The following is a 14,965-nucleotide window of genomic DNA, read 5'->3' as shown; positions in this document are numbered from 1 at the left end:
ATCTAGGCAGAATGGGATGGTGAAAATTGGGGCCTAACACTAACTTATCTGTAAATGAAGATCTTTCCAGATCTAAAATACTATCATTGTATAGGATATCACTATATATGTTCTTCATATGCCAGAAGTGATATGCTTCTGATAGTAATTAGTTTTGTAGGCTTTAGAGTGAATCTACACAAGAGTCTAATAAAAATTTTTAAAATGATATGAAAACAGGGGCAGCTAGTTGGTATAATGGATAGAGCACCAGCCCTTAAGCCAGGAGGACCTGGCTTCAGATAGTTAATACTTTTTGGCACTTAATCCCAAAAGCCTTAGCAAAAAAAAAAAAGAAAGAAAGAAAGAAAGAAAGAAAGAAAGAAAGAAAGAAATGATATAAAAACAATAAAATGTGAGAAAAATAATAGATTTTTGTTTGTTTTTTCCATTATGGGAATTAGAGAAGTCAAAGGACTTGGGTGTGAATCCTGTAAGCCCCTCAATTTCAGCTTCCATTTTCTGGAAAATCTCAAGGGTCCCTTCCAGTCTGAAGTCATCTGATCTTATAAGAAAACTGAGGTCTATTGAGTTAGTGACTAAGTCATGACAGTGTACTGCTAAATCAAACACTAACTGGAAGCAACAGTGAAGACTTCTAATGAGCAAGAAACATACTTGCTAGGACGCTTTCTTTGGCCTTTCTGTCACTATCTGATTTCATAGAGAAGTAGCTGTATTTACACTGTCCAGAAAAAAGGACAAATGACTAAAAAGCAAACTAGGATTAGAGCCTTCCCCTCAAACCCATGGTTGGAACTGGTGCTCATAAAACCTAGTTTGTGCACCTGTACCTACCATTGCATCTTTAATGCAGTACAATGACTGATTTTCAAAATAAAAACCTTCCAGAAAATGCCCATTGTACTTCGCCTAAGATAGACAAGCCATCAAATGAAGATGTGGCTAAACAAATCGTGTTTCATGAATGCAAAGCAATACTACTGTACTGTATGAAATAACAAATGTGATTAATATAGAGAAATATGGAAAGATTTACATGGGTTGATGCAGTGAAGTAACCAGAACCAAGATAAAAAGTGCGAATGGAAAAAACTGCCCAAAAAATTAAAAGTGAAAGCTGAAAAGTTATAAACAAGCATGGCTAAAAAAAAAAAAAAAAAAAAAAAAAAAAAAAAAAAAAAAAAAAAAAGATATGACAAGATATTCCCACTCTACTCCTTCACAGAGAGGTCAAAAAATATATACTACTCATATTTTCAGGGTTTTTTTTGATATCCTGATCACTTTTGTTATTTTTTCCTCTTCTTTTTCTTTTCTTTAAAAAATATTGTTTGTTATATAGTATAATTGAGGGTGGGGGAATAATACTGAAGAAAATTACAATGATGTTTAAAAAAAAATGTCAATAAACTTATTTTTTTAAAAAGACTAAGTATATAGTATGTTTTAAAAGATTTTCATAACAAAAGCCAACTTACAAAAGCAACACTTCTCTAAAGATTTAAGATAATTCAGGTTTTACTGTAATTTAACTCCTATATTTAACTTTTCATAGGCTCTTCAAGTAGGCCTAAGTAATTTGAGGTAAAGCACTATCCTAACCACCTCGTTAAGCAGGTACTTAAGATTGTTGACTGACAAGAAAGATTACCTTTCCTTCTGTCATTTACCTGAAGTCATGTTAAATGACCCACTCTATAGGACTAACAAATCTAAACATGTTCTTACTGGGCATTTGGCAACCTGAATTTTGATGACTCTATGTGACTTTGGACAAATCACTTAACATTTAGGGCCTCAATTTCCTCGTTTCTCAAATGAAGTGTTTGAATGAAGCTATCTCTAAGGTTTGTCCAATTTAATGTGGCTTTCTGGTTGTTCCACAAACAAGACACTCTATCTTTCAGTTTCCAGCATTTTCTCTGGCAGTCCCCTACACCTGGAAAACTCTCTTAATCTCCTTGTTTCCCCAGCTTCCTCCAAATCCCAACTAAAATGTTATCATCTAAAGAAAATCTTTCCCAGCCCCTCTTAAGTCTAGTACCTTCCCTCAGTTAATTATTTCCTATTTGTTTATATCCATTTCCTTGTCTCCTCCAATAGAATGCTACCTAATTGAGGGGAGGGATTATCTCTGACCTCTTGGTGTATCCCCAAAGCTTTTCAAAATGCCTAGCATATAGTAGCTGCTTAATAAATGCTTGCTGACTGACTGTGTCTCCTTCCAGTTTCCTCATCTATAAAATGGGAAGACTGTTTTAGATGATGACCTCAAATTCTTTTCCAATTCTGAAATGTCTGATTCTAACAGGAAACCCATGGTTAGTCAAAAGAGAAATGAAAGACAGGCAAACATTAAAAAGTACAACAAAAATAGTAGTAATCCTTTATTTGGTCCAGCATTTTTCTTGTTTATTGCAATAAAACTATTATTCTCTCACAATCTCAAAGCTCTTCATTTACAATTACCACATTAACTAACTTGATATTCTTCTCCAAACAAAAGAGAGAACTTTTATGATCATCCCTATTTCACAGATGATAGAACTGAAGCATAGAGAGCTTAGATATTCTACTCAAAGTCAGCTAGGTTGGGAGACCTGAACCTTTCCCAGTCCCCCAAACATTGGTGCCTTCCCTTGCTTAATTATCCCCACTTCACTCTTTCTGTCTCTGAATGTTCGCATGCTGCCTCTCCCATTAAACTGCAAACCCCCAGGGGGCAGGGGCTGCTTTTGGTCCTTCTTCATATGCCCAAAGCTTGGCACTTAATGCTTACTCAATTTACCAACAGGTAAAATCCTGCCTCGGGCACAGTGAAAAAGAGGCCTAGGTCTGGAATTAAATAGAATGAGTTCACTGACTAGCTGTGTGACTGGGCAAAAATAAATAAGTAAATAAACTGATGTGTGTGTGTATACACACACACACACACACACACACACACACACACACACACCAGTTTATCTCAGTTTCCTTATATGTAAAATGGGGATCATAATAACACTGGATAAAAATAAATAAGTAAATAAACTGATACATATACATACACACACACACACACATATCAGTTTATCTCAGTTTCCTTATATGTAAAATGGGGATTATAATAACACCTACCCCCCACAGTGATTGTGAGGAGCAATAAGAAAATCATTATAAAAGGCTCAGCACAGCACCGGGCCTTATTAAGTGCCATATAAATGTTAGGTATTGCTATTATTATTATTATTACTAGCTGTGTCATTAATACTAGTATTTACTAACATGTCACTTAATTTCTATTTATCTCAGTTTCCTCATGTTCAAAATGGAAATAAAGTTCCCAAAATCGTTTGCAGGATCCAATGAGATAACAGTTGTAAAGAATGTTTTGCAACCCTGTATTTGCACTGTAATATAAATACAAATATATATATACATAAATTTAACATCTATATAACCTACATTATATAAATGCCATTACTATTATTCGGTTGACCATTGAAGGAGGACCAACCTCCCACTCCAGCCCTTGAAGTAGCCAAAGCCAGGTAGTCTAGGTAGATAGGCAGGGAGGGGAATGGATAGAGAAAGAAGATTCACATTAGTAGGTAGAAAGGCAAACAGAACAGCAGGCGGGGAGTGCCAACCAGACCCGGTCATCTGGTGGAGAGGCTCTGAGTACATCTTGGATAGGTATGTTAATGGGAAGGCTATAGATAGGGAGATATTGATTAAAAAAAAACAATGACATGGCGGGAGGCGAGTTTGTGTATGTGCGTTTGCACGCCCGCGGGGGGAGGGGGGAAATGTCCTCTCGCGCTGACCCTGCCCTTGACCCCGTCCAAGACCCCTTCTCCTCGCTGCGCGGCCTGTTACCTGCTTGTACCTCGCGTACAGGTAGAGAAGCTGCTCCCTGCTGGCCACCTGGACCAGGCCTTGCAGGTGAGCCGCCGCCTTCTCAAAGAGCTCCACCAGGTTCCTGGGGGCCTCACCCTCGAGGCCGGGCGGGGAATCCCCCACGTCCCCAGACTCGTCCCCCGAGCTCAGCTCTCCGCCGCTGTCACCAGTCGTGGTCCCTGGGGCGGGGTAGGGGGAAGCCATAGCCCCCGGGCCCGCTCGGGGCGTGCGCCGAGGTCGGCCAGCAGCGGGGTCGGAGTCCGCTCGGGCTCCCGGCGCTGCTCCCGCGCTCGCTCCCCTTCGTCAGGTCCCTTCAGTAACTGTCCTCGGGGGCGCCTGAGGTGAAGCGGGGACCGGGGGAGGTTGGTGTCCACCCTCGCTCACTCCCCCGCGGGCCCGGTCTTTCCCACTCCGGCCAGAAGGAAGTTCTCAAATCCTCGGGGTCCGATCTCTCCAACGGCGGGAGGAAGGGGCGGGAGCGAGGGCGAGGGGCGCGGAGGAAGAGCGGGGCGCGCTCGGAGGGAGGGAGCGTAAAGGCTGGGGCAGGGGGAGGGGTGAGAGCGACGCGAAAGGAGAGAGCGCGAGGAGGCGCGCGCAAGCTGTGGTTGGACCTGCTCGGCGCCTGTAGTGGCTCCCGGGTAGCTTCGGCTCCGAGCCCTTCCACCTGCGGTACCGAGATGTAGCCCTTCCTCCTCAGAGGCAAAGGGTTGGGGGGGGGGGGGGGGGGGAAGAGATAATGGGCCTGGTTAAAACCTAATGATTGGGAGCGCCCCCGCCCCCTCCCCTCTCCTTGGGTGGCTGGGAATGAGGCTGACTAAGTAGCGGTGCAGCGGCCTCAGTGGCGCCGGGGAAAACGCCAAATTGGGGAATAAGGTTCCGCCTGACTCTACTGCCTCTCCGTGACCCCGCCCCCTGCCGATGTTCCTGCACTGGAGACCCGGCCAGAGAGAGGCTCACCCCTCTGGGCCCCTGGGTCTCATTCTGTACAGTGCATCCACTTGCACACCTCTTCGCTTTGCGGAAGGGTTCTCTGACCTCCCGCTGCAGCATCCCGAGTAGCAAGAAAGGTCACGGGACTGTGGACGTTAACGCCGCTCTGATCGCTACAAAATCGTGCTGGTGTGCCTTGCAGCAGCCTTGCACCAGCAGCCCTGCACCAGCAGCCCTGCACCAGCAGCCCTGCACCAGCAGCCCTGCACCAGCAGCCCTGCACCAGCAGCCCTGCACCAGCAGCCCTGCACCAGCCGCTTGCCACTTTGCGCCGCGCTTTCCTGTGATGCAATAAAACTGTTGAAGCAGATGGTTTTTAAATGCTTGTTGACCTGACTTTAAGGTCTCCTCCTGCTTTGATTTTCTGTGATTTATTGTCCACGTCCATTCCACCCTTTATTATAATGCAGTGCAATGCAATACAATAAATCGGCACCCGGCTAAGGGCGAAAGTCCATCCCTCTTCTCAAGGAGCTCACAATCTCACGGGGGAGGCAACCTGCAAAGCAGTACATTCAAATCGAGCTATATACAAGATAAATGGGAAATAATTAAAAGAAGGTGTTCCGAAGGTTTGGAAAGCTTCCTGTGGAAGATGGGATTTTAGTTGGGAAATAGAGCAAGCATATTTTTACACATTATTCCATAGATTCTCCATAGGAGCTCATAGAAGCACAAATTTAGAGCTGAAAAAGAACTTTGGATTTCTGAAGCCCAGGGCTGCTTGACATAGATCCTTTGTGAGTGAACTCCAGCTGATTTTGAAGATGCCTGTAACTGCTGGAAACCACAGAACCAGCCTTGACTAGCTCAAAGACAACCTTGAGCAGCTGCTGCAGACTCAAGATCTTTAGGACTTTCTAGAAATTCTGCTGGCTGGCTTATTGTGCCCTTAACCGACACTTCTCATCCAAAATCCTCTAGAAACTATTAATATCTCACATTTTTCCACACCCGCTTTGAGCAGCTGCTCGAAATTCTCTCTTTGTCTGTCTCTCTGTCTCTGTGTGTGTCTCTGTGTGTGTCTCTCTGTCTCTCTCTGTCTCTGTCTCTCTGTCTCTCTCTTGTCTCTTGTCTCTTTCTGTCTCTCTGTGTCTCTCTCTGTCACTGTCTCTCTCTCTCTCTCTCCACTCACCCCACTCCATCTCTGTCTCTGCCTCGGCCTCTATCTCCCTCTCTTTGTGTGTCTCTCTTCTTTTTCTCCTCTTTTTTTCCTCTCTCTTCTCTTCTCTCCCTTTCTCTCCCTTTCTCTCTGTCAGTGTGTCTTTGTCTCTCTTCTCCTTCTCTTTCCCTCTTTCTGTCTCTCTGTCTCTCTGTCTCTATCTCTCTCTGTCTCTTTCTCTCTTGTCTCTCTATCTCTCTTCCTGTCTCTCTATCTCTCTGTCTCTCTGTCTCCACCCCACCCCCCCATCTCTATCTCTGCCTCGGCCTCTATCTCCCTCTCTTTGTGTGTCTCTCTTCTTTTTCTCCTCTTTTTTTCCTCTCTCTTCTCTTCTCTCCCTTTCTCTCCCTTTCTCTCTGTCAGTGTGTCTTTGTCTCTCTTCTCCTTCTCTTTCCCTCTTTCTGTCTCTCTGTCTCTCTCTCTGTCTCTGTCTCTCTCTTTTTCTCTGTCTCTCTATCTCTCTCCCTGTCTCTCTATCTCTGTCTCTCTGTCTCCACCCCCCCCATCTCTGTCTCTGTCTCAGCCTCTACCTGCCTCTCTCTATGTGTCTTTTCTCTCCTCTTTTTTTCCTCTCTCTCTTCTTCTCTCTCCCTCTTTCTGTGTGAACCTGTCTCTGTCTCTGTCTCTCTTCTCTCTTTCTTTCTCTCTCCCCTTTTTCTCCCCTCTGTCTCTCTCCTCTGTCTCCGTTTATCTCTCCCTCATTCCCTCCCTCCCTCTCTTCCCTTTCTTTCCTCCTTCCTCCTTCTCCCTTGTAAGTTTTGTTTTGTTTTTTTGTTTGGGGTTTGTTGGTTTTATTATTATTATTTTTTTTTTTGGCAAGCTCTTCTCAGACAGATACGTTGTAATCTGTGATTAGACTCTGTTTTATTTAGGCGCCTTTTTTTGGACCTAGTATCTTTTAATAGGTTTTACAAGAAAAAACTATCTAAACCCAAGTACATTGCTTTGTCCACTAGATCATGCTGCCTTTCAAATTGAGGTTTTCCTCTAGGTTTTTAAATATCACATAAATACAATGCAACAATTAAACTGTCAGCCCAACTTTCCAGGTTATACTTGTTTCTACATGAAAATACAGATACAGAAAAAAAAAATCATACAGGAATACTTATCACAGCCTTGAACAAATAGGGCCATTAATGTATAAGCATTACTTTAAATGTGTGGTTAAGAATAAAAAAAAATTGAGGTTATATGAACAGATAAAACAAGCAGAAAAATCACAATTTCTCTTCCAGTAAGTCAGAAAGGGCAAAGGAGATGAAACTTTAGCACTTGCTTGAACAATTGGTCAATGAATCAACAAGCATTTATTAAGAGTGTCTCCTAGCTACATGGTGTTGTAGCTACAATTGCAGAAGTGAGTCAGTCTCTGCCTTCAAAGATTTGACATTCTAGTATGGGGATATAACACACTTCAAGGAAGGGGTTATAAGTGGAATTATAGGACTACAGGTTATCATGCCCTTTCTCCTAGCAATGGTAGTGATAATCTGATTATTATTCCAAGATCAAAAGGGGTGCTTCCCAGCTTTCACTCTTTGTACAGAAAAAGTTCCATCTCTGATATGTATTAATGGAAACTTACTTCTTTAAAGAGTTCCAGGTGATTCATAGGATGCCATGTATTATATGCTATCTATCTGTAAGCATAGGCTTACAAATTACTGCTCTGGGATCTCTGCAAAAATCAATTGGTTGAGAGGAATACAAGGATGAAAATTCAAATTAGCTAATAAAGGGGAAATGGAAGAGTGTTATCTATAATGCCTGTTGCTATGGCCTTGCTGGGCCCAAATAGATACTTATCTATTGTGAAGTTATTGATAAAAAGGAGGAGACCTCAACTGCTTTTAAGAGTGAAAGCAAAAAGCAATAAACAGTTAACACTTACAGGATACAGGCCAGATACCTGTCAAGTTCCAGAGAGATGATTTTGCATTGTTTTCCCAAGTGATGGATCAAAAGACTTCCCCCTTGGGATTCTCTAGATCAAAACTTCTTTAACTGTGGGTCATGACCCCATATGGGGTTGCATAACTGAATGTGGATATCATGAAATTATCATTTATTATCAGTAAGTGTTTAATTTGTACACTATTTTATTTAATTATGGACCCAGATCATGTAAAAATTTTTTGGGCAAAAAGGGGTTAAGAGTGGAAAAAGTTTAAACTCTGCTCTAGAAGAATACAACTCAAGATTCTACTGTCATGACAGACATGGCACAAAAGAAATTGTCTATCAAAGACCCTAACAAGAGGATAAAGTCCTTATTTATTCATTTAATTATATATATTTAGTAATACTAATTCATTTATTGGTTATTATTATTTGCATAACTCAGCGTGAGAAAGGATACATTTGTAGTTTTAAAATTCTAAGAAACAAAACCATATCCTTATGGATATGATTAGAAGAATAGAGACTCTATATGACACTACAAACCTAATCCTGGCAATCACAATGTCCTCTCTGCCCCCTCACACAGCTACCACCCCAGTTCAGGCCTTAGCACCACAGCCTCCTGATTGAACTCCTGAATTCCAAATTTACCCCTTTCCATTCCGTCCTCCATAGAGTTGAGAAAATCTTTGCAAACCACAAACTAGAGCACATCACTCCCATGCTCAAAAATGTGCAGGACTTTTCCTAGTATTGCTGGGATAAAATACAAACTCCTCAGCTTAATATCTAAAGGCCTTCCCAACCTAACTCATCTCTCCAGAGTTATTACAAGTTACTCTCCTTAGATAGCTTTATATTTTAGCCCAAAGCAGCATTCTATGTCCAATCTTTCTAACTTAGCACTAGTGATCTCCCATATTTGATGGGCTCTCCACATTCCCTCTGCTCCTCTTTTCTTTTTCCTGTTTTCCCTCCTCCATCTCTAAAATCAAGGTCTAACTCCAGTGCTACCACAAACCTTTCTGGATCTTCCCATTGTTAGGCTCTCTCCTTCAAATTATTGTGTACCTATTTATCTAACTTTCTCTTATATTTCTCCCTTCCCCCAGACCCCACCTCCAGCAGAATGGGAGCTCTTTGTGGTCAGGAGACTATTATTTGTTTTGCTTCTTTATCCCCAAAGTTATCCAAAGGTCTTCCAACCTGGATACATATATCTTACATAACTACACGAATAGTATCTTCTCCAACCATCTCTAAGCATCGTTATCTGTACTCTGGCCTCCTCTTCCTTCCACTGGACCTCAGGCCTTTACCTTTGGGACCCTGGTCTCTAATGGATGAGTTTTCATCTTATTTTGCTTGGTACCAAGGCACGATACTTCCTGGCCCTTTCTAAACCATGCAGCTATATATATATATCCTTCTCTGCCCTAAGCCCTTTCCAACTCTAGTTCTCCTGTATTTTTTTTTCTTATGTATTGTCTTCTATTAAATGTAAGCTACTTAAGAACAGGGGACTGCCTTGCTTGTATTTATATCCTCAGTGCTTGATAGTAAATTATTTAATTTGAAAAGGTTACAAGCCAAAACTAGAGTAGAGGGAGAATTAGTGCATGCTTTTTTGTGCTCAGATGTAGCCTCTGAAGCTGAGAAGCAACAAAGTATGGATTGATTCTCTGCCACATGTGCTAATTTTGGTCTATCAATTACACTGAGAAAACCTGAGTTTTCCACAAGCCAGCACTGCACCATCCGTCTGTGGAGCCATCAGTTACAACAAATGGAGAGATTTGTAATGCTATAGATAAGTTAACTTACCTTGGCAATATACTTTCCAGGAATGTATATGTAGATGAGGTTGATGCACATATTGCCAGAGTTAGCTCAGTGTTCGGGGAGCTGCAGAAGGAAAGTAGAGGAGAAAAAAGGCTTATCAAACAGAAGGTCTACAGAGCTAATTTGCTGACCTCATTGTTGTACACATGTCTAACCTGAACTATATACTAGCACTGTTCCAGGAAACAGAATCATTTCCTGCTGGATTGTCTTAGGAAGATTCTGAAGATCACTTGACAAGAGAAGATACTGCATATTGAGGTTTTTCTCAAGCTAAACTGCCCACATTCAAACTCTACTGCACAGAGGACAACTCCAATGAGCTGAGTGGTTCAAATGCCAAAAGTACTTTTGCCTAAAAGACTATTTTACATAGAGCTCACACTTGGACGTTAGAAAGCAATACAAGGACATTATCAAGGTCTCTCTGAAGATCTCTGGAATTGACTGCAAAGGACCACCCAGCACAGAACTTTGGAACTGATTATATGACATGGGAGACACGGGCACAGGATTGCCCAACGTGGTGTGAGCTCATCAGAAAAGGTACTGTGCAGAATTGATTCAGCTCAGAAAAAAAATATGAGATGTGCAAAATTAGAGAATCCATAAAATGTTCATAGGGACTTTTTGTGTCCGACCTGTGGCAAGGCATTCCAAGCTTGTGTTGGTCTGATCAGCCACAGTCGGACACGCTAATGTGACACTAACGTAAGGATGTCATTTTTATTCTCTTTGAGAATGAAGGACAGCAATCAACCAGCTTCATCAAAGAAAATGCTGGGCTCTATGAGCAAAGCAGAATTGCAATAGCTCAAAGGAAATGTGAGATGTTAGAGACATCACTCCAAATGTTCATGGGAACTATTTGTACCTGACCTTGTATTGGTCTAATCAGCCATAGCAACCTGACCACAACAAAGTGATGTCACTGGCCTTTTTTTGAGAACAAAGGACATCAACCTTTCCAGGGTACTATAGCTGACATAGTCTAAGCAATTAATAGGTGCTCATTTGTTCATTTATTGGCATGTGTGTTTTTATATCCCTTGTAAAAAGGTCTACAATTTTTCAGTAACAGATGGAAGTGACTTTTTTTTTGGTCCTCTTTCATGTGTCTGTTTTGCCCATGTAGGAGTGTCCTGGCAAATGTTTAACAGTTTTCTTTAAAATAAAAAATCCAAGACACATGTTTAAGCTTAATCTGCACTATTTGGGGAGGAGGGGGTGTTTTTGTTTCTTTGTTTTTTAAGGCAGTTGAGTTTAAATGACTTGCCCAAGGTCACACAGCTAGTAAATGTTTAATTGTCCTGAGTTCGGAATTGAACTCAGGTACTCCAGTGCTCTACTTACCATGCCATCTAGCTGCCCTTAATCTGCATTATTAATGTTTTATCCATTACATTCTTAAGTTTCAACAATCATTAAAACAATAAATCAAACCCTGAATTGTAGGATTTGCTGACTGCCAAGGTATGAAATTCATCTTGAAAATTTAACAATCACTCCTAGCCAGTTTGAACTGACTGAAGCACACTTCTGGACCCACCTCACAAATGCAAGACACCCAAACAGAAGAACAAAATCTGAACAAAATCCCATAACTCCTTTGCTTGGCTATATCTGTTGTTCTTAGCAGCTGTAGCTTTTATGAAGAAAACCAGTAAATGAAATCTGCAATGCCATGTTGAATGATGAAGCAAAAATCCCTCACATTCACTGCTATGGTATTAGATGAGTGAGATTGCAAGAATATCTCTCTTGTTCTGGGATTTCAAGTAAGTGATAATGCTAGATACATTTGTTTGTGAGACCATGGGGCCTTGCATCCCTGTTTCAGATCCCTCCCTTGATATATACTGTGAGACCCCAGGCAAGACATTAAAACTCTTCAATGCCCCAGGCAGCTCTGAGGCTAGAAATTACAGAGGAATAATTGGAGATTTGCTTTGATAAAGGAAGTTTTCTCATCTAGAGTTAACTACATCAGGGAAATCAGAGGTCCAATTTTAAAAAAATAAATTAGGGTAACTATATTACTGTAATACTGTTAAATGCTTGTTTCTTTCCTATCCTTGTATTCTTAAAGGGCTCTAGACTCTGTCCCACTCTCTCATTCTGAAAGACTCAGTTGTACAGAGAATAACCATCTGTACTTGGGATTATGCCCTTTACCTTAGGGCATGTAGAGGTTAAAAAAAAAAAAAAAGGCTCACATATAAAAGCTCAAAGCCTTGAATGAGATAAGGTCTAATCTCAATATGGCATTCCAGCCATGAGCTGTCTGTTGATGATGATGATGATGATGATGATGATGATGACGATGGTAGCAGCTAGTGTTTTTATGGGCTGCTAGATGGTTCAGTGAATAGAATGTTAGACCTGGGATCAGGAAGATTCATCTTCCTGAGTTCAAATACAGCCTTAGACATTTACCTGTAAAATGACCACTCTGGTATCTTTGCCAAGAAAATCCCAAACGTAATCATGAAGAGTTGGATACAACTGAACAAGACATGTATAGCATCTATTATATGCCAAGATTATGCTAAGTACTTTATAAATAACTTCTTTGATCCTCATAGCAACCCTGGGAATGAGGTGCTACTGTTATATCCATTTTACACTTGAGGAAGCCATGGCTGACGGAGGTAAATGACTTGGCCAAACTCACACAGCTTGTACATTATCTGAGGCTGACTTCATGCCCAGTGCTGTATTAACCTAGTTCCCTCTTAGCCAGTCACTTCCTTAGAAGGACCTTCTGGACTAAAGCAGTAGAACTGAATCCATTTGAAAGGCCGCCCTTCTAAATTGTAAAGCAGAAGCAACAAGAATCCCAAATGTGCACTCCTGCTACCCCACAAGTAGATCTAGGTAGACTGGTGTTTTTATGACCACACTAACTGCTGGCACAGGATACATCTCACAGGTACAGGTGAGGACATTATTATTGTCTCAAAGCACCCAAGGGCCAGAGTAGCAGTTTAAGACAAAATTCTGTTAGCTGCAACTATATTGTTCGATTAATCTTCAGATATGCAAATTTTGCTGTGGACTAATCATTTCTCTCCTCTTGTTATAGATTTATCAAATATTAATCTGAATAATGGTATATGAATATAGATATTACTTCTCTGACCCCCACATTACTAGTCTCCAATATCTTGTTGTATTACTATAGCCTAGCCTTGTATTAATAGCTTTCTATTACCACATGAATGTTACTAATATAGGAACATCTTTATTAGGAACTTAATTCCTTTATCCCCACCAGGATTAGATTGAGAAGCTGGTCAGTGTTTTCATATTCCTAAAATGAAACCTTTTTCACATAAATGTTCTTTCAGTATAACAATATGGTTGCAAGTCATGGAATGCCATAATCTCTGAGGTGTCCAAATCACAGCTTGCAAAAGAACAGCATGTAAAGTGGAAAGTGCCTGGGGGTGTAAACAGGCTGCTTTATTATAAGACCAGTAATATATATATATATATATATATATATATATATATATATATATATATATATATATATATATATATATATACACACACACACACACACACACACACACATACACACACACATACATCATATATATGTATGTATATACACACATATATACATCTGTTTATATATATAAAGCAATATTAAATCATCAAATAAGTATAGCAAGATTATTTTATAATTTAAGCTACTAAACAAAGGTATCACATTGCTATGGGGTTCAGACACATGCCTGTAATTAATCTAGTCACTGGACAGGATGGAAATCCTCTCTTGGGGAAAGATGCCAAGACCAATTCAGGATCCAAGGCTGAATATAGATGCTGGGCCAGATTAGGAAACATAGTTTTTTTTTTTTTTTTTTGAAATATCCAGCTCAAAAGACAAAGCCATGAGCATGAAGGTCAGTGTTGGAACAGACGTTTGAAGCCCGAGAGATGTGCATGGAATTCAGGAGGCCTAATTATTAGGAGCTTCAGAAAAAAATGACCATTTTTTGTCTATTGCAATTTTTTTCCTCAGAAGCGCTAGCCTTTTCTCACGTGTGTTACCAAATAGAGATGGAGACAATCACACAACCATTCTGCCTGGGTACACTTTGGTTTCATGTTATACAACCTCAATTGGGCCCTCACTGCTGCTAGGCAACCAACCTTCTATTCTTACCTTCTTAACTAACTACTGCACTCATCGTAATAACTCTTCCAAACTTTTTCATCCCTCTTCAGACCTTCCATGGCTCCCCCTTACCCATCCTCTCCTCAAGAAGCTTCCCTCATATTTCATAGAAAAAATTGAAGCCATTCACTATGAAGCTCCTCTTTTCTTCATCTTACATCACTCAGTTGCCTTCTGATACTGTTTCCTCTTCCCCTGACCTCATTACCTGCACAATCTCATTCTATCCTGCCTCCTCCAGCATATGGCTGGACTCTGTCACTTATCTTCAATCTCTTCCTGTCTGCTGCTTACCTGCTGCCCACAAACACTCCCATGTCTCCTCTATCTTCAAAAAAACCTCAGTTGACCCTTCCATCCCCACTATCTTCCTCTTATCTCTTCTGCCCTTGGTGGCAAAACTCCTTAAGTGTCCAAAATAAATGCTTCAATTTTTCTCTCCTCTCACTTTCTTCTTAACCCCTCATCATCTGCTCTCTCCAAAATTACCAATCATTTCTTAATGGCCAAACCCAGTGGTCTTTTCTCAGTCCTCATTCTTCTTGACTTCTCCATAGCCTTGGACACTTTTGATCACCTTCTTCTGCTTGACACTCACTTTTCTGGAGACATCAGTCTTTCCAGGTTCTTCACCCTGACTGCTTCTTCTTAATTCCCTTTGATGCATTCAGATCATGGCTTCGAACTATCGGTGTCCTATAGGGTTTTGTCCTGGATTTTTTTCTCTTCTCCTTCCAGATTTCTTCTCTTGGAAAATTCTCAAACTACCTATCCTGCCCTAACGTCTCTGCTGATCTCTGGTCTCCCACTGTTTGCTTATCAATCATCTCAAACAGGATGTCCAGTAGACATCTTAAATTCAACAAGTCCAAAACTAAACTCTTATTCCTTTCCTCCAAGCCATCCCTACTTCTTAACTTCCCAGTTACTGTCAAGGGCACCATCATCCTTCCAGGATTCCACTACAACCTAGGTATCATTTTTGACTCCAC

The 14,965-nt window shown here is 41.0% G+C and overlaps 1 protein-coding gene across 3 annotated transcripts in view; it reads right to left on the bottom strand.

Annotated features, from left to right (window-relative positions):
* Positions 1–5,852, bottom strand: part of ACBD6 (acyl-CoA binding domain containing 6) — a 196,358-nt gene extending 190,506 nt beyond the window's left edge. For 2 of the 3 annotated variants that reach the window (XM_051998840.1, XM_051998841.1), the window contains exon 1: positions 3,865–5,852. In XM_051998840.1, the coding sequence (XP_051854800.1) occupies positions 3,865–4,089 (225 nt within the window). In that variant the 5' untranslated portion in view covers positions 4,090–5,852. The remainder of the gene's footprint in view (positions 1–3,864) is intronic. The other variant, XM_051998839.1, reaches the window with a different exon arrangement.
* Positions 5,853–14,965: the final 9,113 nt, after the last annotated feature.

Source organism: Antechinus flavipes, chromosome 4, assembly GCF_016432865.1.
Source record: "Antechinus flavipes isolate AdamAnt ecotype Samford, QLD, Australia chromosome 4, AdamAnt_v2, whole genome shotgun sequence".
NCBI lineage: Eukaryota > Metazoa > Chordata > Mammalia > Dasyuromorphia > Dasyuridae > Antechinus > Antechinus flavipes.
The sequence above is the reverse complement of the archived record's forward strand: the minus strand, read 5'-3'. Positions and strand labels throughout refer to the sequence as shown.